Source organism: Mirounga leonina, unplaced genomic scaffold (assembly GCF_011800145.1).
Source record: "Mirounga leonina isolate KUSES-001 unplaced genomic scaffold, KU_Mleo_1.0 Mir_125, whole genome shotgun sequence".
Taxonomy (NCBI): domain Eukaryota; kingdom Metazoa; phylum Chordata; class Mammalia; order Carnivora; family Phocidae; genus Mirounga; species Mirounga leonina.
In genome coordinates, this window is record NW_023270305.1 from 21,879,871 (window position 1) to 21,905,210 (window position 25,340).

Sequence of the window (25,340 nt, forward strand, 5' to 3'; positions counted from 1 at the left end):
CTTACGAGTCATGTGCCCTCCCCCCCAATAAGCTGACAATTTAATGGAGTCCAGACCTATTTAGAGAAAGTTTTATAATATATCATGATGAATGCTACAAGCAGAGGTAGTTACAAAATGCTATAGAATAGATCAGGGAATAAGCTCAAAAGACTTCTCAGAGAAGGCATTAGACCATATTCCATGTATGACTCTCTCTCTTTCATTTGTATAGAACTTCCAGGGTCTATGTTATCCCTCCCAGTCTACTTTCTCCTTTGACCCCCAATTGTCACCATGTTGGGCCCACCTATCCTTTCTTCTGTATCTTTACTCTGGTCTCTAAAGATCAGGGAATCCTTTTGTTTGAGCCTCACTCTCAGCCTTGGCTTCTGGCCACCTAAGAGTCCCTCCTGGATCCCAGGGAAGAAACTGCTACTTCATAACTGAGCTCCTAGTTCACACACTGGCTTCAGATAAGTTGCCAGGCCCTTGCTGGCTGCTTATTTATTACTAGTTACAGGCCTCATGTAACTCTTCCTGTTTTCTCCTTTGCTTCTCTATGAATTCTACGGCACAGGACCCTATATAAGTTGAATTTTCTAAGTTGATATATCCATCTTAGGAATCTCTCCAGTCCTTTCTAAGGTTAACTTGAATTCCCATGAGAAGTCAGCCTTTATCGCCTTGCGTTTGTCTACCTTCCACCGGAATCCCAGGAAAGATGGATGGTGACCTCCATATTGTTCCTCGCCTGTGTTCAATCTCTAGCTTTCCCTAACCCTTAATATATTGCCTTAAAAAAATAAAAAATGCAAACACAAAGTAGGACCTTGAGAATGATTATTCTTATTTTTTCAATTGACAGTGGCTTTCTCACTCCTGCATTTTTTTCCCACCACCTGACCTTGGCTTTTCCTGTTGAGTCCTACAATGTTATCTGCTACATTTTAATAATGTCTTTATACTTGCATTTGAACAGAAATATAGATAACCTCTCTGCAAGAGTGGCAAAGGCCTTTTAACACAGCACAATGATGACAGTTTGTTGGCAAATCCCACAGCAAAGGGCTGGTGCCTTGTTGGGATACAAGCAACAGTCATGTTTAACAGTGTGGTGTGTTTTTATCTTTCTTGAATTCTGCTAACAGAAAACCGAGCATATTTCAAACAGTTTCACTAATAGTTGTAATTGCAGAACCTCAGGATATGAGGTCCTTTCAGAGGGCATCTAACCTGACCTACACAACTACAGGAATTGTCTCTACAACATCTTTGGAAACTAGTCATCCCAACAGCTCTTTAGACCCTTCTAGAAAATGGGATGCTCATTCCCCCTTTCTATTGTTGAAAATCTTCTCTGCCACCCACTGATAATCAGTAATAGTTAATGAGTCTCTTCCTCTCCTCAGGACAAAGAAATACGATTGGAGCAACATTTAGTTTTCTGATGCCAGTGGCTGGGGAATATTCCAGTCATAACTCTGGCTTTTTGGTTCAGAATTGGAGTGGTTAAATCCAAAATATTTATGGTAAGTATAAATTTGTTCCGAAAACAGAGGATTTCAAAGGCATCTTTGTTTCCTTTCTCCTTACAATTCTGTGCTATTAACTTTTGGTTCATTAGTCACGATTTTCAGGATCCACTTGGCTGCCACCTTCCTGGAGCCAGACTCTTCTGGATCAGAAGGTCCGCTGCCCATTCCCACCTCACACCTGCCACAGGACTTGATTTTTTCACACACACCCCCCCCCCACACACACACGGATGCAAGTCACTTTTTGTTAATTCACGAATTTTATTGACCTTGGTACATATCCTGTGAATGGTGGGTCATTACAGAGCCTGTCATTTCCAGAACGTTTTCTGACAGTCACAGAAGAGAAACAATCTCCGCACAACGCATTTTGCATCACTTCAGTTACTTCTTCACTGGGGTTTTCACAAATAACATTTATCACGCATCTTCTTTATTAATATATTTACAATAAACAAGTAAACGGGGGGAAAAAAAGAAGGAAACCCATTACTTCTGTCCAGGAGCTTGGGAAAGAACAGGGCAATGTCAGATGACATTAATGATGCATGAGAAACACGGGTCCAATCATGTCAAGACTTGTAGTAATCCAGTATTTGGCCTTACTCAAGGGAGAGAAATTCAGCTCTGCTACTTTCCATTCACCCCCTCCCATAACATAGCACCTTGGCACAGACGGCAGAGCGACCAGCCACACAGGATGTGGACAGTTAAAATTCAACTCGAGCTACAGCAGTCCTCAACCGTCCTCCCCACCCCCTGCGGAATATTTACCTAGACCGTTTAAAGCACTTAATTAATTCACCACTAGCTTCGCTGGAGGCGTCTCGAGCTTCCCGAGACTCCATTACATAGTATCTTTCACAAAGTCTATCCCCAGCTCGAGTGGAAGATGGATTCTCATCCATTTGCGGAGGCTTCCGTGCATTCGCTTCCCTTTGGCTCCGGCGGATGCCCCAGCCAAGGCTGCAGCAACCCCCTCGGCCCCGAGCTTCGCGGTCCCCGCCACACTCCGAACTCAAAGCCGGCCCAGGAGGGGCAGCCGGCTCGCCCTCGGGGCGCCCAGGCCACAGCCACGGTGGCCGCGGAGCCTGCGGGCGCCCGGCACGCCGCGCCTCTCGCTGCCCGCCGTGTGCGCCCCGAGCCCGAGCCGCAGCGCGCCCGCGGAGCCCCGGCGAGGGAGGCGCGCGAAGGCTCGGCCGCAGGGCCGGCTCGGCTCGCGGGGCTCCAGCCGGAGGAGCCGGAGGGGGAGGAGGAAGAGGAGGCGGAGGAGGAGGAGGAGGAGGCGTGTGAGGGAGGAAGGGCCCGGCAGCCCGCGAGGGAGGGCGGGGGAGGGGGCCGGCCGGGCCGGGAGGGGTGGGGGGGCAGCCAATGAGCGGCGCGCGGGGGGGGGGGGGGGGGGTCGGGGGGATGGGGTAGGATGGGGGAGGGCGCAGCCCGAGCGGCGGAGGCTCGAGCCATAAACAAGCGCCCGGAGGAGCCGCGCAGGAGTGAGGCGAGCGGGGCGCGCGGAGCGGACGCCGCGGACCTTCTGCTGCGCCACCGCCCCCACTCGGCGGCTCGGGAGGCGGGGACCGGCCCGGAGGCTGCGCCGCCGCCACCACCGCCGCGGGGCCGGCCGACCCGGAGGAGGAGAGGGAAGAGGCGCCGCCAGCCGGGGCTGGAGCCCAGCGCAGCCGCCGCCGCCGCCGCCAGAAGTTTGGGTTGAACCGGAGCTGCCGGGAGGAAACTTTTTTTCTTTTTTCCCCCTCCCTCCCGGGAGGAGGAGGAGGAGGGGAAGCCACCGCTGGCGCCAACGCTAGTGGGCTCGGGGTCGGCGCGGCCCGCAGCGGGGGGCGGGGGCCTCGCCCCGCGAGGGGAGGCGCGCCCCGGGGGCCCCGAGGGGGGCGGCGAGGACCGCGGGCTGCGGGTGCGGCGGCGGCGGCGGCGGCGCGTGTGCCCCGCGCAGGGGAGGACGCCCGCCCCGCTCCCGGCCCGGCTGCGAGGAGGAGGCGGCGGCGGCGCAGGAGGATGTACTTGGTGGCGGGGGGCAGGGGGCTGGCCGGCTGCGGGCACCTCCTGGTCTGGCTGCTGGGGCTGCTGCTGCTGCTGGCGCGCTCCGGCACCCGGGCGCTGGTCTGCCTGCCCTGCGACGAGTCCAAGTGCGAGGAGCCCAGGAGCTGCCCCGGGAGCATCGTGCAGGGCGTTTGCGGCTGCTGCTACATGTGCGCCCGCCAGAGGAACGAGAGCTGCGGCGGCGCCTACGGGCTCCACGGAGCCTGCGACCGGGGGCTGCGCTGTGTCATCCGCCCCCCGCTCAATGGCGACTCCATCACCGAGTACGAAGTGGGCGTATGCGAAGGTACGGTCGCCCGCCGCCGGCCCCCTCCCACCTGGCTGCGCCGAACAAAGTTTGGCGGAGACTTTCCCGAGGAGAGAGGGCTCCGCGGGAGGAGGGGGCCGCCGCCCCCGGGAGAGAGCCCCCCCGCCCCCTGGTTCCCGCTCGCCCGCTTCCCCGGACGCTGGGCCGGCCTCCGGCGAGGGTGGATTTCGTGGGTGGGGGCGGGCGGGTGGGGGTGGCCGCGCCAGACCCGCACACGTGTGGCTGCTCGGGCTGGGACTGCGGGGGGTGGGGCGGGCCCCGCGCCCCGCGCCCGGAGGTGGGGGCGCCGCGGGCAGGGGGCACTGCGGAGGCTGTCGCGAGCCCCTCGGGGAGTCCGGCCCCTGCCGCCCTCCCCGCACAAGCGCAGTGTGCTACCGAGTGCTGCACACCGATCTCGAAAGTCCCTTTTCTGTGGGCGAGGAGACGTGTCTTCAGCTCTCGCTCCCTGTGTGACTCCTCTATTATTTTTTCCTTGCTCTCTTCCTTCACCCCCTTCCTCCTCCTTCGCATGTAAATCAGTTTCAGCTCCGGAATATGTCAGCCCAGGGGAAGTTACATACGGTGGTTACTCATTTATTTGCCTACTGAAAACAGTCAAAGGCTTGCTCTTCTGAATGGGGCCGGGGGGGTGGGGTGGGGGGTGTTGCACCTAGGAGTGAAAAGTTGTTGCTGACTATTCGTGGCTGCTTTTTAAGATCAGATATCCGCGTGTTTCCTCTCGTGTTGCCGGTTCCTTCTGTTTGTTTGACAGCGAAGGCTGTACTCCTGTTTTCTCCACGAAGCATTGTGCACCTGGGTGTGGAGACTGGCGGAGGGAGAAAGCGATTAGAGCAGTGAGCCTCCGCTGGTTGGGTGGACCCCTGTGAGCGGGTGTCGCCCTGAGCCCTGCCTGCCTGCCTCGGCCTCCGGGTGCTTGGTCAGGTTTGGGGACTAGAAAGAGGGGCAGTGAGTTCTTTTTATTTGGCTGTTGGGCAGGACTCGGTGAGCACCAGTTAGAAGCGGGATCCCTGCTCGGGCTGACGTCGGGGTGATGATGCTGTTCCGGGGCATCCTGGTGCAGAGCAGCTGCCTTCTGGAGAAGCGGCGAGGAGGAGCGACCTGTCGCTCTCTGACCTGGGCCCTTGCTTACCACACTCAACGGCCAGACCCAGCACACCAGGGAAGGGTTTCTTCTGAGGCATCCTTCTGTGTGCATGTTTTGTTTATCGTGCCGAGGTACTGAAAAAGAAGGTGGCAATCTTAAGGATAAAATGGGTCTATTAAAAGACTTCAATTCTGTGATTTTCTTTAAATACACACACATTTATTTACACCTCTTAGAGTTTGGACAGTTCTGGAAAATCAAGGAGGCTTTTCTGTTTTGGAAGCTAGTGGGCAGTATGGAGTGAAGGGAACTCTTCTCAAAGGGAAGGGGCCCTGCCCTGCTGCACCCTTAGGACATTGGGCGAGAAGAGTTTATTTGCCTGAGACACAAAAGCCTCTGAACTGGTGTCAAGTCCCATGTTAATACATGTGTTTTTATTTCTCACATCAGGAAGAAATGGCCAGGAGATTAACTTCTGATACAATTTTATGTGTTTGATTTGGGGAATTCTGAATGAGTTGGACTCAAAGATGCATCTTTGAACCCTGCCTCTTGGAGTGTATAATTTACTTAAGCCAGCCTCCCATAAATCTAAAAAGAACAAGCAACATGAAAGAAGGCTAACTGCAGTGGAAACTGCTATGCTCTGAGAAGGACTTTTGGAGGTTTCAACGATTCTGACCCTTGTTTTGTTTCTTCTCGATGTACTGCTGGTGAAGGAAATGTGGAGCTGGGGGCTTGCACGGGAATGGAGTGTTTTGGCACCAATCTTCCAGTATCACGGTATAGAGTTATTTTGGCAGTTTGTCGTGAGCTTTTCATTCCTCTGAAATGATGCGATCCCTCTTAGTTTGATTCCTTCTGGTAACACCCCGTGCACTTGGTATTAGCCTCGAAGATGCTTGGAAGTACTTGTTTCCGTGATTATATCTCAATTAGCGTTCTCTGGCAACACTTTTCATTTAGCAGGACTGTTTTCAGTTGCCAAAACTGGGCGCTCAGCATTTCTTTTTATCTAATCTTTTTAGAATTCTAAAAGCAGCCTTCAAGTTGTATTCTAAATCCATTAAACCAGAGTAAGAACGGGGGCTACCTGGCATGATACAGTGTTTGGATTTACACAGATACTGTCCGTCGTCTGTCTGAAATTTCAAGTATTTTCACTTGGCTACAAAATTTATGGAAAACGTAGGATAAATAACCTTTTTTTTTTCTTTTTATAAAATTAGAGGAGTCTTTAAATGTCAGTAATTACCTAGAAGGTGCGGACTCTTTTTTGTTAGTTTGCAAGAAACTTCTCAATGGCTAGTCTTTCCCTCAGTTTCCATTTTTATTGAGAAATTCACACACTGAAGCACGATTATTATAACAGACGTGACTAGGAACTGATAAATTTTAATCATGTTGAAGTCTCTTTCGTTGCAATTTTTGCACTAAAATGACCCCTACTGGTTGTATCTGTTAATGAAAACTGTTTTTGAAAACTTATTTAATTGCCTACACTGAGAAATCCTATTGCATGTTATAGATATATTATCATTACTAATCTACCGGCTTTCGAGGACATAAATTAAATACCAGTTACATTGTTCCGCTTGCCAAATTGCAGTAGTTTTTATTTGTGTTACTCTCCATTCTGGCTTTGTGGTGAAAAAAAAAAATCATGTTTTTAAACTGTGGTTCACATAATGAGTTAGATAAATCAGAAGCAAAAGTGGACCCCTTCCAACCTGTGGCTCACTGTCTTAGGTTTAAAAGCACGCCAGCCCATAGTAGGCTCTCAATAAATGTGTATTGAGCAAATGGATGAACAGTCTTCTCCACAGAAAGAATAGTGAAGAAAAAATATTTTCTGAAAGATGAAATAATGTGAAGAGTTGTGCCCTGTGAGTCACGTGACATACACGTACACTTGGTCTTTTCAGCGTTGTTTAGATTGTTATCAACCAAATCGTTCTTTTTTTAAAAAAAAAAATACATTTTTGGTTTAAGTGCATTTTAAAAATCGAGAGCCATAGAGCCAAGTACCTAAAGTTTTTTCCTGCTCTCTCGCAGTCTAAAAAGTGCTTTTTGGCCCCCAGGAGGGCACAAGTCTCTTTATTGTTTCCACTCATTAGGTGAGTCCCTGTGGCCATTTCTGACTTCCCAAGCAGCCTGTCCCTTGGCTGGGCTGCCTGCCGCCAGGTAAATCACCTAGAAGTCAGAGAAACAAGTTTGAATTCTGAACTCCTGAGGAAGAAGACTGGATGGGAGATCAAAGACAGAGTTTTGAAAAATTACCAAAGCGGGATTTTCTAGGAAGAAGGTTTTGATTGTACCATGAGGATTCTATTTTGGGATGGGGGTGAGGACCATTTTCCCTCTTATATGGAATAGTACATGATGCTTCTGTTGTGAGGGGTCAGGACAAGGGGGGCGGGGCGTGAGCAGCCTTCTCTCTCTACATAGTAAAAAGGCACATGATGGCTTGAGTTTGACAGTTTGTGAGGACAGTGATTTGGAACCTGGCAGACATTACTGAGTGGCTCGGCCCCGAGAACTTTGTTGTACTGGAGCCAGGTGATTGCTGTCCTAGACAAGAACCAACTTTTTTTTTTTTCCCCCAGTGCATGTTTACTCAGTAGCTTCGTCTTTATGGAACTTTCCATGTTTTTTATCATGGCATCTCCCAAACTATCTCCTTCAAAACACAGTCCTTTTATTTCTCCCAGGTATTTTAACTTTTCCTTCCACCTAGTTTTCATGGGGACAGTGAGGAGGAAAACCATACTGTGGTTATGTGGTGGGTGCTTACAGCAAACAGAATGTTGGATTCTGAACCTGTTGACTTTAGAAGGTTATAGTTTCTTTTCAAAACCCTGGAAAACTGAGTCGGGGATAGAGATGATGGCTCTTTGGAAAAGAGTGTATGGAGGATCTGAGGTCAGGGTGCAGGAGGCAGGTTTGTTTCCCAAACCAAACCATTTGGTTAATGCACAAGCCACACGGATCTCCTCTCATTGCTCTGAAATGTAGGACTTGGAGTCAAGAGTCCATGGATTTTAATTTTACTAATTAAAAAGAAGAGGGGTGGGGCCAAGTTAATACTCCTATATTGACATTTGAAAACTTGACACACCCAGGACTCCTTGTTTTTGAGGAATGTGTTTTGCTTTCCATCTCAAAGTGTTCAGGTGGAGTGAGCTCCTAGAGAAAGCCAGCAGAGGGCCTATAAAATTACGATACTAGGGTATGGGAAGAGAAACCAATGCAAGTAAACAAGGAAATAATTAGTTCCTCCCAGAAGTAAATATTGACAAAATATGGAGAGACTATTCACTGCACAAATGACAGGACTTGGTGACCTTCGCTTTGACTCTCAAGCTTACAGAATCCTGTTATTCAGGAATCCAGTCACATAAAACACTTGGCAAAGGGCAAATGAATTGCATAGTACCAGAAAGACAAAAATAGCACGTCTAGAGAGATTTGCTGCCATTAATTCATGCTTAACAGTGACCAGCAGAATCCACATGCAAGTATATTGACAATGCAGTTGTGAACAGGCTAATTTATGAAGAAAACTGTTTGAAGAATCCTTAAACTGTGGGCATTGTGTCTAGCGATAAGAGGTATTTAGTGAAATGGTGCATGCAGGTTTCTCTGTTCGTGCGGCTTGGTTAGAAGCAATGACTTGGATAAACAAGGGAACAGCTTGGGGGTGCTGGGGACAGGCATTATGAAGTTGGGAGGAGTAAGTAGATGACCCTAAAAAGATAAGGGAGTGGGAGGACCAAAGAACGACAAATGGGAGAAAGGAAAAATATTGAATTCATCTTAGGGCAACTGTGTCATCCTTTGAAGAAGAATCCAAAATGCATTCCAGACATTAATTGTGAAATTCTTGAAAAAAATGTGGGTGTGTTTAACATCTTGCAGGAGCATGGCAGGGTAGTGCTGCTCTAGCATGTGGATGCCGCCAGATGAGCCATGGCAGGATGGATGGAAGGTCAGGTGTGTCTGGTGAAGCGGCTTCCTGTAACACTGTGTTCCGTATGTGGCACAGGCGGTGTCAGGATCCTCGAGACCCCCCAGTACAGCTCAATTAATTATTCGAAGAGGAAACTGGACTAGCCAAGCAGGCATGAGTAACAGACCAAAAGCCTGCCTTCTCAGCGGTTGACTTTTCCAAAGCTGAATTTTCAGAGATCTGACTTGTCTTTGCATAGAAATCAATCACTCATTCATTGATTTCCTGCTCTGTACCAGGCCTTCTGCTGAGGCAGAGGGCAGCTGGGGAGCTTGGGGACCTCTCAAATGTGTTCCCTACTCCCTACACTCTTTTCCTTCCTCCTTCCCTTGCCTCCCTCCCTCCCTTCCTCCCTTTCTTCCTTCCTCTTTTAAAGATTTTATTTATTTATTTGACAGAGAGCTAGAGTGAGCCAGAGAGCACAAGTCGGGGGAATGACAGAGGGAGAGGGAGAAGCAGGCTCTCAGGGAGCCATACCACTCAGCACTCGATCCCAGGACCCGGGGATCATGACCTGAGCCGAAGGCAGACGCTTAATGGACTGAGACACCCAGGCGCCCCTCCTCTACACTCTTTTCATCTCAATAAAGTATAAGGCAGCAAGACCTTAAAAAGTCTACATAGTCATACAAGTTCAAGCCAAATAGAAATGATCTTGCAAGTGTGTATATGATTAGTTGTTGAGTGAAGTAGGTGGTTAAAATTTGTTCTAGGAATCGCAACATCTGAGATGATCTTTTCAGGGTCTGGTGGCAAAGCTGAAAAGGAGAATTTGAATTCAAACTAGGTTTAAAAGTATGAATAGGAGCTCTTTTTTTTTTTTGCTGGGGGATGGGATCCTACCCATTCTTCTTAGAGGCTGTGCAACATATATCAGAGTGTTTCCCAACATCCGAGAATGAGGCTGCATTCTTAATGCTTTACTAGTTGTGGTTTAGAATGGCAAGTTTCCTTTCCAGAGTGATTTTCTCCGTGTTCTAGCTTGTTCCACTAGGCAGATGAGCGTGGGCAGTGAGCTGAGAGGTGTCCCTTTATATCAAGCATCTTTCCATCTCACCCACTCCCTGCTGCTTGTCTTGGCCAGTTAGCCTGGTCTGTGCTTCGACAAGACCTCCTGGGTCTTCTGGTCAGAGGAGTGGTTGTATAGATTTAAATTTAAGAAGGCCCTCCAAATTAACATTTCTAAGTGTTCGTGTTGGGCCTCACAATAAACATACATGCTACCTATTACTATTACTATGTGGAAAAAAAAGTTAAAAGATCCTTTTTTCTTTTACAAAGCGAACAGATTTCAATTCCTTACCTCCCTTCCCCAGCCCCAATTAATTCCCCGTGCAAAAGACGTACACCTTGATAAAAGTGTGTCATGGTTGAAAACTTGGTTTCTGAGGTCAAATCTGCATCTACTTCTGTGCCTCTCAGTTTTCTGTCTGTGTAGTGGGTTAATAATAGGGTTGCTGTTAAGGACTCAATGAATTGCTATGAAGCACTTGGAAGAGTGACTGGCAGTGACACTTAATAACAACAAAGGTACCAACCAGTATAAGTAAAACAACTTGATATGGGTGCATTCTGTTGTTCTGCTTAATCCTCCTCTACCTGAGTAATGATTATCAGTAGTTAAGGAGTTTGGGCTCTTAGAAAAGGAGCAGATTATCAAGCTCAGGTCCCCTCTTTTCTTCTACCCCAACACCATAAGTGCATTGAGTAAAAAACTTATTTAAGGGCCTCTAAAGCTGTTTGCTGCCTTCAGATGCCCATTTGTTAAACTCTGTCTAAATCATTTGTATATTTTGGGTAAAAATAAAGAGGGAGGAACCTGAAATTTTTTGCATTACGTCATGGGAGTTATAAATGTTACCATTTATCTGTGGGCTAATATTTAGGGAAGAGGAGGGCACCTAAGCTCACTGTAATTAGGACTGTACATTTTCCTGCACGTTATATTCTGGAGGAAGAGTTTGCCCCTAGCTCCTGGAGTGTTCACACTGCTGGTGCCCACAGGATTTGACCTGACTTGAGCTAAGGAGGCAGTTTGTGTCGCTGCAGCTTGCCTGCTTTGGGACCCCAGGCCCACCTGCTGCTGCAGTTGGTACAAACTAGACAGAACTAGAGGTCAGACGTTTACCCAGTCCTTTGCTTCCTACCTGTTTCCCTGCTGTCCTTCCGCCCGCAAGTATTTACTGAGCAGCTGCTATGGGTCTGGTCTTTGTGCTACACTATAGTGATGCTGCCTTTCTGAGCCTCAGTTTCCCTCTTGGGAAATAGTAATAGGTAGCATGTGTGTTTGTTGTGAGGCTTAAATGAGATAAAACTGTGCTGAAACTTTCGTGTGCACATAAATCACCTGGGGATCTCATTGAGCATGGAGGTCCTGATTCAGTAGGTCTGGGTGGGGCTTGGGTTTCTGCATTTCTAGTAAAATCCCTGGTGATGCCAAAGCTGCTGATCCTGGGACTACACTTTAAGGAGGAAAAAGCTAGTCCATAGAACAGAGCATGGCCTATGAGACCTGATAATGTTACCTGCTATTTTAGTTATTTTTCAGCCAAAATAAAATAGGGACCCCGCTTTCACAGAGGCCATGGTCTAATGGCAGATAGCAGAGACGCTTATATCCAAGAGTTATTTACAGCTGTAAAGCGCTGAGAAAAGTGCTGAGCATCTCAAGAGCAACTAAGAGGGGCTCTGACTCTAACCACCAGGAAGGATTTAGTGGGCACCAAGCAAGGTCTGAGGGTGTGCTCTCTTCCTTCCTGCTTCCCACTCCTCTGTGCAGGATGTTTTAGGAAAAAGAAAATAGGTCTTGATACTAGACAAACCTATGTTCAAACCTCAGCTCTTATTTTTTAACTGAACAACCAACTTGCTTCATTGTTTTGGGCTTCGGGTTCCTCGTCTGTAAAAATGGAATACTTACAGCTTTCTGTGAAGTAGATGTAGTGAGGGTTGGAATACATATATGTGTATATATATATATGAAATTACATAGATAATGTGTGTGTTGGTGTGTGTAGAGTATAATTCTTAGTACCAGATAGATTTTTAAAAAATGTTAATTCTAATTTTCATTCTGTTATCCTTTTTCATTTTCTTCTTCGTTAGCTTTATCTAGAAGTTAAAAAAGATGCACTTTGTGACACACAGCTCCTTCACATTCGAGTTCAGTACTGCTGTAGTTCCTAGCCTCTTTGCTATTTCAGCAGAATGTGGACATTTGCTTGATTTTGTGGTTCGTGTTCCTAGTACCAGAGAGCTATTTCAAACTAAGACTTTTTAAAAGGTGACCTATCTTAATATCGATGGCCTGTGGTTTAATGGAAGCAAATTAAATTTCCTTTTATTGCTAGAAGTTTTCTGTGGGTTTCAGGGCATCCCTGGAGACATGGGAGACCCCAGGAGTGTCACCAGGGCAAGGCTGGGATCACTGCAGTTACAAAAGGAAGGAAGGATGGAGCCGCCATCCCAGCCGGCCCGAAGACAAGGGCAGGTTAAGAATGAGCAGGAGACGGTGTTGGGCGGACATCTGCATTGCTTTTCTTGATCCTATGGGTTCCATCCATCCTTCCTGTGGACTAATACAACGGCTTTCCCGTGGAATAGCCTTGTAGTTTCTCTGCAGCATCTTTGTACTACAGCGGAAGGCTGGGAAAGAATGCCTAGAATTAAAATACCTGAGTTCTTGTCTCTTTAGTTCCTGGGGTAGGTGCGGCTCCCACTTTAGGAAGACAGAACTGCTGCGCTGTCTTCATGCCTGCAAATGGGTGTCATTTTTACCCAGTAAATATGGGCTGAGGACTCACAAAGCAAATGCTTTATACTGGCTCTTAGGGAACAAGGAGAAAGAACTTGATGAAGATATAATCCTTGCAATCAATAGTTTACAACTCTTTTTTATTTTCTTCTTGACAACCAAACCTTATTATCACACAATAGAAATTGAATTTTCTTCCAGAAACTCTTTTAGTAGCTATCATTGCAGTGCCTCTTTCATCAAGAGTGCTGGTATTCAAATATGTAACTTACAAGCAAGGTGAGATAAACTTTGAAATTTCAAGGTTTTAAGTATGTGCTTGTCAAATCCAAAAATAACGCCCTAATTCGAAATCACCTGGGAACATTTGTCTTACGAACATTTAAGAACAAAAATTAAGTGTTAATTATATTTTAAGGTGTTATTTTATGTTTCAAGTTCCTGAGAAGATAATTTGAAGAATCTGCCCTTTGGAAATTTTAGGGAAGTGCTTTGTCCTTAAGAAGGAGCCACTCTGGCTATAGCAAGGGGGGGGGGGTTGGGAGGGGGAGATATAGGCTGTAACTAGAGACTCTGCCTGTCTTATTTAGCATTTCAAAACAAAAACCATAAACAAACATCTCAGGTTCAAAACAGAAAGGAATTTCTGGCAGGGCAGAATGAAACCTGAGCCTGCAAAGTCCTGGGTCTACAAGAGGTAACTTATTTAGCTTCTTATCCAAAGGCCGCAAGCAAAACGGTTCACAGCTGTGATAAAACAAAAGGCATGTCAACATTGGAGAGTTGTGATACTTCTTTTTCAAGACTCTAAAAGACCTGCCAAAATAAGGTAAAGCTACCGTAAGGAAGTTTGACCTGAGCTAGACTTTTCATCTTAAGGATTAGTTGGACCACTTCAGACCCATCACATATGAGGAACCATACATACAGGATGTAGGTGCTCAGTACCCTTAGTGTGTGTTTATAATTCTGCAGAGAGAGAACATTCCATCATCTGGTCGGATGTAGATCTGGAAAACCTTCACACGGTTTCCCCTTTCTCCTCACTTTCCATAGTTGGCACATTTGCTTTTTTAAAGACACGGACATTTACATTCTGCATGAGGAAAAAGGGATAAATAGTTCTGTCTCTGAAAACCAAAGTAGAGAGATGTTTCAATGGTTTGAGGAAGACTGTGTGTGTTTTTCAGAACTACTGAGTTCTTCTATTTCAGACAGATCTCAGGAAAATTTATTACCACTGTCTGTGACATAAAAATGAAAGGCCAAATAAATTTCCATGTTTTATTTTTTTATTTTTTTAGATTTTATTTATTTATTTGACAGACAGCGGAGAGAGGGAACACAAGCAGGGGGAGTGGGAGAGAGAGAAGCAGGCTTCCCGCTGAGCAAGGAGCCCGACCCTGGGCTCCATCCCAGGACCCTGGGATCATGACCTGAGCCGAAGGCAGACACTTAACGACTGAGCCACCCAGGTGCCCCAGATTTCCATGTTTTTATCAAAAGAATGAATGGGTTCATATATATACCAGTTTGTGACAGGAAGGATTTAAGGCTGCTCAGAGAGATAAATCGTGCAACATTCTTGCATGTGAGAGTATACCATGTTACAGGAGACAAAGTAGCCATGCTTTCAGATCTGCTTTCATCCCTTAGTAGCTCAGTAACTCAAATAAAACCTTCTCAACTTCCCTTGATGTTGCCTTAATTTATCTAAAGGGAATTAGGTAGTTGCCTACCTGAAGGCAGAGGAACTGAACTGATGGTATCTTAAGGCCCTTCTGGTCATAAGATCTATGTTTTTTACGACCTAGAAGTGGGGCACAGGAGTCAAATATTACCTTGTGTTTGCGGAGCCAAGGAAGGGAGAAGTGGTCGTGTCTACAGGACTCTTTGCCAAGGGCTGTCGGCGGAAGGGCTTGGAGGAAAAGATCAAGTGTTCTCACATAGTTCTGTTTATTGCGAGGTGGTGGAGAGGGCAAAACACAGTGATCGGGACGTTATTGACATCTTTAGATGCTGGCAATCTTTAAGCCATGTTGAGTGTTGGCCCAGCCTGGATTCAGGGTAGAATTTATGCCTCTCTTTTGTGAATGGGCTGGCCTGTTGCCTTCACTCTTTCTCCGTTTCCCTCCTTCACTTCATTAATTACGATGACTGTGAGGTAGGTAGGTGACAGCTACCACAAGGGGAGAAGCTTGAGCAAAGACAGGCCGAAACTTGCCCAAATTCACATGCTCCTTTCTGCCTCTGACACTAGGAGAGAGTTGAGTAATTGCTGTTCTTCCTAATACTGCAGGCGGCAGCCAAATTCCCAGCATTCTTTTACCTTTGCGGCTGTTTTCACTTGCCAGGGAGTTTCCTTCAGGAGCAGGCTGGATTTAAAGAAACATAGCAGTCCTTGCACGTGAGGGTTGGGTGGGGGTGGCCGGGGTACTGGCCCATGTGGCCCTTGGGCGCCTCACACCGGGAGGATGAGCTGAGTAGTCTCTGCAAAGGGACGTGCTGCACCCCGTGCCAGCCCCCCTTGTTACCTCTGTGTGCTGCGAGCCCCGGGAGCAGGAAGCCCTGCGTGTCCGTGAGACAGCAAGTCTACCCTGACTGTATTTCAAGAACAGGCCAGCTGTGAAGCTCAGGAAGTTGTCTCTTGGGGTCTAGAAACCCCACCCATCCTTTGCATATTGTCCAGGTGGGTGGACCCGTGCGTGGCTCTGAAACATGATATAACGTGAATTATTCCAAAGAATGGGACGCCTAGTGTACACCAGCAATCAGCTTGCTTTGCCTTGTGGATATTACATTTTTGCCAAGAGCAGCCTTCCAGAATGAGGTGCTAGTTAATTCCAGTCGGGCATTTATTCGTTAATAAGTCTGCTGAATGCTAAATACTCCATTTGGGAGTATGCGACTGGAGAAAACTCAGCAGCTAATTATTATGTAGATCTCTTCTGTGATTCTCACTTTCAGTTCAATTACCTAAGCCACCAATCCTTAGCAATGTGAACTTATTTAACTTTTAGTTTTCTGTGATATTTTGCTTTTTGCTCCGAAAGTTTTTTTTTTTTTAACTGCTATGAGATTACTAATAACTGGATAGACATTTTATGTTGTTTAACAGAAAACCTTTCTGGGTTGTGGAGTACTGTGGCTTGCTCTGTTTTTTGTGTTTTCTTTCTTTCTTTTTTTCTTTCTTTCCTTTCCTTTTCTTTTCTTTTCTTTCTTTCTTGATATCCGAAGTTAAATCCTGTTCTGGATCTTATCCTATCTGTCCTTCCAGGGTAGATTTCTGGATAGCTAATTAATGGTGGTGTCTGAAATAGCCATTGAGGGGTGGCTGGTGTTCATTTACTAATCGGAGCTTTTGCTGAAAAACTAGGTTCTATTCTACTCTTCTTTGGTATATCAATAGGTCTTTATTTGGTTTCCTTCCTGCTTGGTTGGTGCATATTAGCTTGAGAACTTAAGAACTTTTGAGCTGGGGTGGGGGGGGGGCAGTAATGATGGTCTGAATGCCTAGGGCCTTCTCTCTAGAACACTTCTCTCTTGGAAGTGGCCAGGGTGTTCAGTGTGTGTTTGCTGCCACCAGAGTCCGTGCTAGAAGGTCCATTTGGTACTTCTCATGCCCATGACTTTGTGCTGTGCTTTGGCCCTCCTTCCCCCGTGAATCCCTGCCATGACCCAAGGTAAGCTGTATCTCAAGCACCCTGAAAGGCATGCTTTCCAGAATTCTTTCCATTTGCCTCCACATTCTTCCTAGCATGGTTAATGCAGCTCTCCAGCTACTGGTGACCCAACTAGTAAGAGAAGTTGGTGCCAAGCATCAAATCCTCTGCGAGGACCTCTTCCAGTAACGGTGTCTGCACTAAGAGGATAGCAGAGAGCAGTTCTGTAGAAATGTTTGGAGGGGATGTGTTCGCCAGTACGTGAGATTCATTTGATTCTGTGCAATATGATAGTATGGGCCAGCAAGTGATAAAAGTTCATAATACAGGGTTCTTCACACATTTGTGGTGGACTTGCTGGCCTAAAAAGGTGTGCCCAGGATGGTAAAATATCTGTAGCGTCAGCAGCTGGGCTCCTGGTACGCTTACAGATGTGACTTTGAAAGCCAAGAAGCTGTGATAATTCTTTCTTTCAAGATGCAGGTAACTTCATATCTTTGGATAGAGAGTGACTGTGTGTGTGTGTGTGTGTGTGTGTACAGCTGCTGAGAGCACAATATAAAGAATACTTTGCATTGTGTTGAGTATGTGCTGAAAACAACTTGCATAGTTGAAGCAAATTAAATATACTATCTACTCTGTAGATCAGCAAACTGAAAATGACTTCTTAAGTAAAGATTGCGCATTGTTTTATTACACTTGAAAAAAACAATTCTAATTAAAGTGCTTTGGCTTTTAAACTATCTAGTTAATTGGGATATCTATACATGGGCAAGTGGAACTCAGGAAGATTACTGACTTTATTTCTTGCTGATTGGGACAAAAGATTTATTATCCAAAGGACAATTGTGGGATGATTTATAGTAGGTTATCACTAAACATAGTTTTTGGCCTTACACAGGAATTTTAGATGTGATAACAGAAAGGAAAAGCAGAAATTTAGGGTGAGAAATGGAATACCTCTATAGGGAAATAAGCACATAAAAGAAGCCAGAGGTGTTTTTGGTTGGAAGGAGATGAAATTATTTTCAAAGACTATGTTGGGAGAAGGTGAGTGAGCTCTCAGCAACCAAGTTTATTGACTATCTATTCAGGAAATTGTACTCAATGCTTTGGAAAAAGACTCTGCCAATAGAGTTCTGGAAAACTTGAGGGAGAAAAAGTATTTACATGCTTTATAACATAAAACATGTCCAAAAGAAATATATAGTTACAGCTACATTTGGCACTGAAAATAGTCATGTATTATATTTTTTAAACTGTGTGTGAATGTGTAAGCATGTGCCCTGGAGTCAGAAATGCTTGGCTGATACCATTTCTTGAGAGAATGGAAAAGTAGAAGGTATGAGGAGCCACAAAGAGGGAGAAAACATAGAGGATGACTAGTAGTAAAGGAGGAACAGTGAATTGTTTTTCCTTTGGAGGGGATATATTTCATGTGCATAATGATTCCAACTTACTTTTTTTTTTTTAATAATCTTAGTATAATAAGCATTTAACTTCCCATAGAGCCTTAGTAATTTGCATGTCATTACCAAAAGCCCACAGGTAAGGGAAAATTAGACTCCTAAATTCAGTACCTGACTATTCTCAAGGTGTTGGCTTGCTAACGTTGTTTCAAGTTTATGTTGGGCAAAGACCCTTTGAGAATGCAGAAAATTAGGAGATCTGTTCGACACACATGCTTCCTAGTATCTGTTGCAACTAGAGGTTTGCGGGCAAAGCCGGCAACTGGAAAAAGGGTGTGGTGTCCACTTTCAGATTACCCCAAATTGTCTTTACATCCTTCAGAATGTGTTCTTGTCCTTCAAACCCTGCCATTTTATGCTGCTTCCTTTGTGAGGACTTCCTGCCCTGCCCAGGAAAAAGCAATGCCATCCCCCCACACCCAGTGCCCATAAATAGCACTTTCTCCTTCCCCTGTTATAACATTTTTCACACTGTGTTAGAGTTCACATTTCTGTCTCTCTGCCTCATTGTGATCCATTCGAGTGCCAGGATTGTGTGTTGTTCTAGCGCTTGGCACACAGGAAGAACTCAATGAGCATTTGTTGACTCAATCTAGACTCAAGGTCATCCAAGATATTATACAAAAACTTTTCCATCTGAACTGTTTGGTTTGCACTGTGGAAAGTGTTGAGAGAATCCCAGTGAGAAGTCTCATCATTGCAGAAGGAAGCTTAGAACTGGTTAACCAGGTCCTCTCTCCTGTCACACCCCTCCCCCCACCCCACCCCCAGTCATCCTTAGAATTAAGTTTTTAAATTTTGCTGTGATAGGTTAGTTTCAGCTGTAATTATTTTGGCTAATATTTAAAGGTAATTTTTATTTGTGAGGACTTTTCTTTCTTTGCCAGTTTGCCATAAAGATGTCACCTTTCATTCACCAACCTTTCATCAGCTTGTAAGAATTTTCCTCGTGGGCGGCAGCTCGTAACCTCTTTACCACCAGGGATCTGGGACAATAAGCAGTTGAAATGCTACAGTGATCAGCTATTTGTAAACTATAACTGATAAACAATTATGAATTATTATATAGACATGCTTCAGATATGTGACCATATGAATAATTGATAATAAACGTCTGCATTTTCTGCAAATCTAGGATTGTGTCTGAAGCATGTATGTGGACTAATCAGGAGGGAGTTTAAGTTAACAAACATGCATAGAACTTTCCATCTGTGAGTGTTAACGCCAGTGAATGACACAACCTATTTACTGCTGCAAGTGATCTCCGAATGTCATCAGGAATTTAACTGTGCACCTTCTTTGGGGAAGGAGCTCCGAAGCCAACAACATGAGGGTGGAAGTGTGTGACTGTGAATAATAAAAATGCCTCACAAGGGTTTGAACAGGAAGTCCATAAGAATGCAATATAAGGAATTTAAAAAAGCAAAATTCCTTTTGGATTTTCTCCAAACCCTATGACTTCAGGGACTGAGGAATTCTTGATGACTCGTGGCTGGAGTCCCAACTTGTTATTAAGCCGGGTGGAATTGTTTTTCCTTTAGCACCAGTCATGAACTCTTTGTTTGTTTGTTTATTTTCCTGAAAGTCTTAAAGTGGTTTACAAATTAAGACACTAAGGCATTAGACACTTAAGGACACAACAGTAAATTATAACCTTTGGGTGATATTTTTGGTATTAAAGTTTTCAACTGCTAAAAAAGGAGAGATTTGGCTAAAATAAGGATACAGGGTCATAGACACATAATACAGAATTATCCTGGTATAAGTCAGGCATCTGTAACCTTCTGTGACTTTAGTGTGCCCAGAGAGCCCCATTCCCTCAGTGCAGTTTTAATTTTGATGTCTCTCGTACAGCATGTGCCTTCGACTTTCCCATGTTTAAGATGCTCATCCCTTATGTGATTGTAATTGTTTATAATATTAGTGACATGGCTGGCGGCTTTGCAGTAACCCACTTGAGAGTACCAGTTGTCCTAAAGGCTTTGGGAAGGGGGAGGAGGGCAAGCTGGAACTGATCGCTAAGTAAGGTTTAGGAGTAGAGCTCTAGTTTTCCATGATTCTTGGTTGGTGATGAAAGGTTCAAGATTTTAAGCAAGGTAATTTTTTTGAGCATCCACTAATGATTTTCCTGTAACTCTTTAAAAATATAGTTTATTACTTTTAGGTGGCTTCATTACTGTTAAAGTTTTAAAAGTCAGCTTCCAGACATTGGGAAGTTGTTCTCCTTCAAGTGTTGGCCTTCTCTAAGATTTTCTCGGTAGAGAGAGTATTTAACTTGATGGTGGATACTGCCCAAATTAGGGGTGGGCCTATCACAAAACCTGTGGCTCCCCTGTTAATTTGAGGTAGAAGGTGAAGGACCGAGAACTGTTCTTGCTGCTAGAAGAGCATATTTACTCTCAGTCTTTAATAAAATAAATGAAAGGAGGCAGAGAATGGGGAAACACACTTGAAGGAGGGAGGGGCCTCTCTTGTTGTAAGCCAAAGTAAACAGTTCTGTAACTGAAAAGTAGACTATCAGGAAGGTGAGAACCAGAGAAGTAGGTGTCAAGTGCAACCAGCAAGTACCATTTTCAGCTACAGAGATAGCCAAGTTGCCCCGAGTCCCAAAAAAGAACCTCTCGGAGGTATTTAGGGGAAATCAGTTTCCTGAACTGGCCTTTCATGGGCCTACAGCTGGACCCAGGGCCAGGGCTGGGGGAGAGAACAAACGGATGCGATTCTCTGAGGGGTAGAGATGAAGTCGCCAGTAACCGAGGGAAAACTTTTCAGGGGAGCCCGTGGACTGGCAGAATGCAGTGGGAAGGCATCCCTGAGTGCGCATGATGTTAGAGTTAATGGAAACAGAGACGTTTTCTTTCTGTCTTTTGTTACAGTGGAAAACTGTGTTGTTACAATGGACAGCTGCACACACATTGCATGTGATGTGTGCATGTACTTACACACGTCCACATACGCAACACATGCGCACGCACAGAACTCCTTACGGGGTCACAGTCTTGCCCTGATCGTCTCTTTGTGTCCGTTTTTCTACCACGATAGCGTTTTTTCCTAAGTGGAGCTCTTAGGCTCTGTTCATTCCAACAACAACAACAAAAATTCTGTCTGTGGCCATCCTTAATTTATATAAATAAAGACACGTAGATTGTCTCCTAAGAGGCTTACATAAAGCTCTGGGCATCTCATTCCTGTGTTGTTTCTTCTGTAGTTAGTAAGATACTTTTTCAGGTTTAGAATTGCTGATGTCCTGCTCATGCCATGTTTCGAGAAAAGGAGACCATCAGAAAGGACTGATACAGAAATTTCTTAGAACTTCTTATGCTCAGAAATTCTTGGAGCTTATTGCATGTGGGAAAGGGTCTTACCTTGTAAAAAAAAAAAAAAAAAAAAAAAGCCCAAGTCTCTTGAATAGTCACTTAGAAAGGTGTTATCTAAATTCCTTTTCTGTAGTTTTATTTCTTCAACATCTTATTTTCCTTAATTAGCTGTATGTGCTGCGGCCAAATATTGGGTCCACTGCCTTATAAAGACAACATAACTTTATGAGGCAGCTTGGGAAATAGAGAAGAGAAACAATGATCCAAAATGCTTTTGTTCCAAACCCAAGAACTAGTTTCATGTTACTGTGTATGTGTATACCCTGTCTAGCCTTCCTCTATGTACATACCTTTTTAAAATCACACATCCATATATTGCTTCTTTCCATTAAAATTATATCAAATGAACTTTACTATGTTGCTACATAGTCTCCATTACTATAATTTAAGCTTATTAAGCAAGATGTGCTGACTGTATCTTTCTACTTCATTTTCCTAACTTCTTTCCTCTCAGGACTATATAAAAGGTGAAAAGGGGGCGGGGGAAGTCATTTGTGGTGATCTTAAGGCAAAATTCTATGTAGTCTTAATTTGTTTCCAGGAGTGCCTAGGCTCTCCAAGCAGATGAAAATCATTGTCTTCTCTCCCCTCACTGAGGATGTGACCACTTGCTACCTGTGCCTGTGGCCCTCTGTGTCTAGTACTGTGTCATGAAGATGGGGGGCCCTTAGCTGTTTTGTCATTTGGCCATGCTGCCACCAGGACCATGTTGACTCTGAGGACATTGAAGCTTTTTTTAACCTTTTCCTCTGTTAAGTGATGATTTGTTGGCTTTGTGCAAATAGCCCACTGGGTAGGGACATTTTTATTCTTTTTTTTTTTTTTAAGATTTTATTTATTTATTTGAGAGAGAGAATGAGAGACAGAGAGCATGAGAGGGGGGAGGGTCAGAGGGAGAAGCAGACCCCCTGCCGAGCAGGGAGCCCGATGCAGGACTCGATCCCGGGACTCCAGGATCATGACCTGAGCCGAAGGCAGTCGCTTAACCAACTGAGCCACCCAGGCGCCCCGGGACATTTTTATTCTATTGCTTTTTTTTTGTAGTGAATTATTGGATTGCAAATATTTATTTAGAGTGAAAGATGGATATAATTAACTACACCCTAAATACTAGATACTAACTTCAAGATGAATTTGCAACCTTTGTGCTTTGTATGCATGAGACATAGGCTCTTGTTACCAAAGATTTTATCTGAGAATTTAAGGTTTCCACTTCCACCAATTTATAAATGAAAACTTGGAGGCCTGGAAGTTATCCCGCGGGGCACATGTATAAAATTTGGAAAAACTCGGATCACTTGTGGAATTGAATTTGTTGAAATCAGGGAAACGGACTTTTTTCCCTTGTATTATTATTGGCTGATACATTAATAAATAGTTTTTACAACTCAGGTACTGGTTTCCTATTCAAAAGGTATAGATAGCATCTGTTGTAATATTTCAGATACACTTGTGTAGTCTTTGTTCAAACATTTCTCACTCAAAACCGATTATACAAACAGGATGCAAAACCAAATTGCCAGGCTTCAGATATATTTTATATAAATTTGAAGTGCTTTTTGGATTATCAGAAGGAAGACAAACATTTTGATTACCTCTTTAAATTAAATGACTGTTTCTGAATTATTCTAAATCTTTGAAAATTTATAATTCATGCATGTGATCTCTACCAATCAACATTTCCAGTCTAGAAAATACTGGGCATTTACCTGGCTGCTTCTTGGTTGGAGAGAGGACCCATGTACATGTCACTAAACCACAGCATATAGCTAAGTAATGCATGTGCACAGCTGGATTTGAACACTTTGGGTCAACATATTTATTTAAAATAAGCACACTTTGTACTGAAAAAGTAATTTGAAGGTGAAATCACATTAGATTTAATAGTTTAACCTTGGATATTTTTGGAATTTTAGGTAATATTATGGGACAGTAGCATTCATTAAAGTCAAGTGTATAAAATCTTTTAAAAATTTGTTAAAATCTTTTTAAAAATTAAAGCACAAAGGGATATTAATAGATATTTATATTCAGCAGTACTAAAGCAAATATTTGACACCCACCACCATCTCCAAAATATGTGCGCTGACATTGGGTCTTTAGGGTAAATGAAAAGGTGTGGAAAAGCTGACAGCTTTTAGGGAAAAGGTTTGTCAGGGGGGAAGGAGTGTGGGACTCCCCTAAGGTTTGGCCCTACCTAAGGCCTGTAGTTCCTTTTGTAACAAATTTATAAACATTTATTTAAGTCTTTTCATCAGTAGATTATCTCCAGTACTAAACGGTTAATCATTAATCAGCTGATCTTCATTATCAACCAAAACCAATTGTGTTTTCGTCACAAATGCTCCTTAACAATGTGGTTCTAAATATTTAAATCAATGGATAATGAAATCGATTCCTGTGTTCCTTGTCATATGGTAGAACGCAAAGCTTCTGGCTTTTGGAGAACATTTCAGCAGTCGGCGAGGGCTAGTACGGTGTCCCTGAGCTGCTTTTTTTTTTTTTGCTTACAGAGCCCTGGAACTTGGCCAGCTTCAATGAGGGGGAGGAGGAAAGGTTCAAGTTTGAGAGCCCTGGGTTTATTTCTGGCTGTTCAGATGTGAGACAGTGGGAGAAGGCATATAGTTTGAGGGAGGTCGCAGACTCAAAGGTTCACGCCACGGGTAAATGCGGGATGGATTTTTTTATCGCGGCTTCACACTTCTACCTCTCAGAGTTGGTGCTTCCAAGGGGTGAGGCACAACGTCTGGATCTAGTATGGTGGGTGTCTCGGAAGTCTCTCCTAGCCATAGTCCAACCGTAGCACTCTGTTCCTTTTCTTTCTGAATTTGTTGTCAAATAACTAACTTCCTGACCTGCCGTGAGACTTGATTTTTGCAAACAAAACACCATGCATCTTGGAGAAGGGCAGTTAGGTGAATACTAAATGCCTGTAGCATTTGGGGCTGGAGTTGCGGGAGGTAGCGGTTACACTACCTGCGAGAGACAGGCAGACGCACCCCAGTCTGGAGCCCCCAAGCCGCCCGAGTCTTTTTCCCTTAGTGGGTTGGTCATTGATTTCCCCTGTGCAGATTCTGAATCCCTTTCTCTTGTACCCACCCTTGTTGAGGAAGCCCCGCTTCCAGCCGCTGCCCTCACTCGAGCCCCAGCTCTGCACGCGGGTACCCTCTGCCGTTAGCGGTTTGGGGACACTGCCCAGCCAGCCCGCCCACTGCCCTCCTCAGCGGTGCCTCTGGCCTCCCCCCCAGCGCGGGCGCTGCCTCCTTAGTCCTGCTGCTTGCTTCCCGGATGAGCAGTCACCACAGCCTTGGGACATTTTACCCACCCATAGGCCTAGCTTGTGTTCCTTCATTTGCCGGGGAGCACTGCGGATGCCGTCTCAGGAAAACGTGCCCAGAGGAAATGACTTCCTCAGGAGAAAGCACATTTATCGGTAGAGGCAATATTAAGTGCTAGCAGGGGTTCAAGCTCTGAGGTCAGTTCATAGTCCATCCTAGTGACTTGCCTGGTGCCTTACCCTGCCAAGCTGCTTGACCTCTGTGCATGGTTTCCATCCGTAAAATGGGAATAATAATAGGATCTACCTCCTTCAGGTTGTTATAGGCCATACCTAAGTTAACTCATTTGTGTACAGCATTGGAATAGTAACCTGTACATAATAAGCAGGTTTTTTATGGGCCACTTTAATCATAACATCAACCACATGATAGGCAGGTGGTCGATGTTAGCTGTGATTGTATCTTTTTGTCCCTCAGCTTTGAACACTGTGGCTTGTACGTAGCAGGTGTTCCTTAAATGCCTTGTTGATTAAATGTAATATTCTGAAGGTGGAAAGAAAATGACTTCCCCTTCTCTTACCATAAAATAAAAGTGATATTTGGTTGAAATAAGACATTGTCCGCATGAAGATACTTACCCCCTGGTTGGAGGCAGGGTAGGAGGATGTTCCAAATTAATTATCAGTAACAGTGTGCCGTGATTTCTTCATCAGAACTGACACACCCAGCCTGTCAGTAGTTTGAATAATATTTACTGGCTCCCAAGATAATTTTGAAAGGACAAAACAGCTTAATAGTGATTTATTTCCAGTAAGCATTGTTATTGGA

The 25,340-nt window shown here is 44.8% G+C and overlaps 1 protein-coding gene across 4 annotated transcripts in view; it reads left to right on the plus strand.

Annotated features, from left to right (window-relative positions):
• Window positions 1-3,453: 3,453 nt before the first annotated feature.
• CRIM1 (cysteine rich transmembrane BMP regulator 1) overlaps window positions 3,454-25,340 on the plus strand; it is a 186,129-nt gene continuing 164,242 nt past the window's right edge. Inside the window, exon 1 of one of the 4 annotated variants that reach the window (XM_035000898.1) lies at window positions 3,454-3,858. In XM_035000898.1, coding sequence (XP_034856789.1) covers window positions 3,528-3,858 — 331 coding nt within the window. In that variant the 5' untranslated portion in view covers window positions 3,454-3,527. The remainder of the gene's footprint in view (window positions 3,859-25,340) is intronic. The other 3 variants (XM_035000900.1, XM_035000899.1, XM_035000901.1) reach the window with 3 other exon arrangements.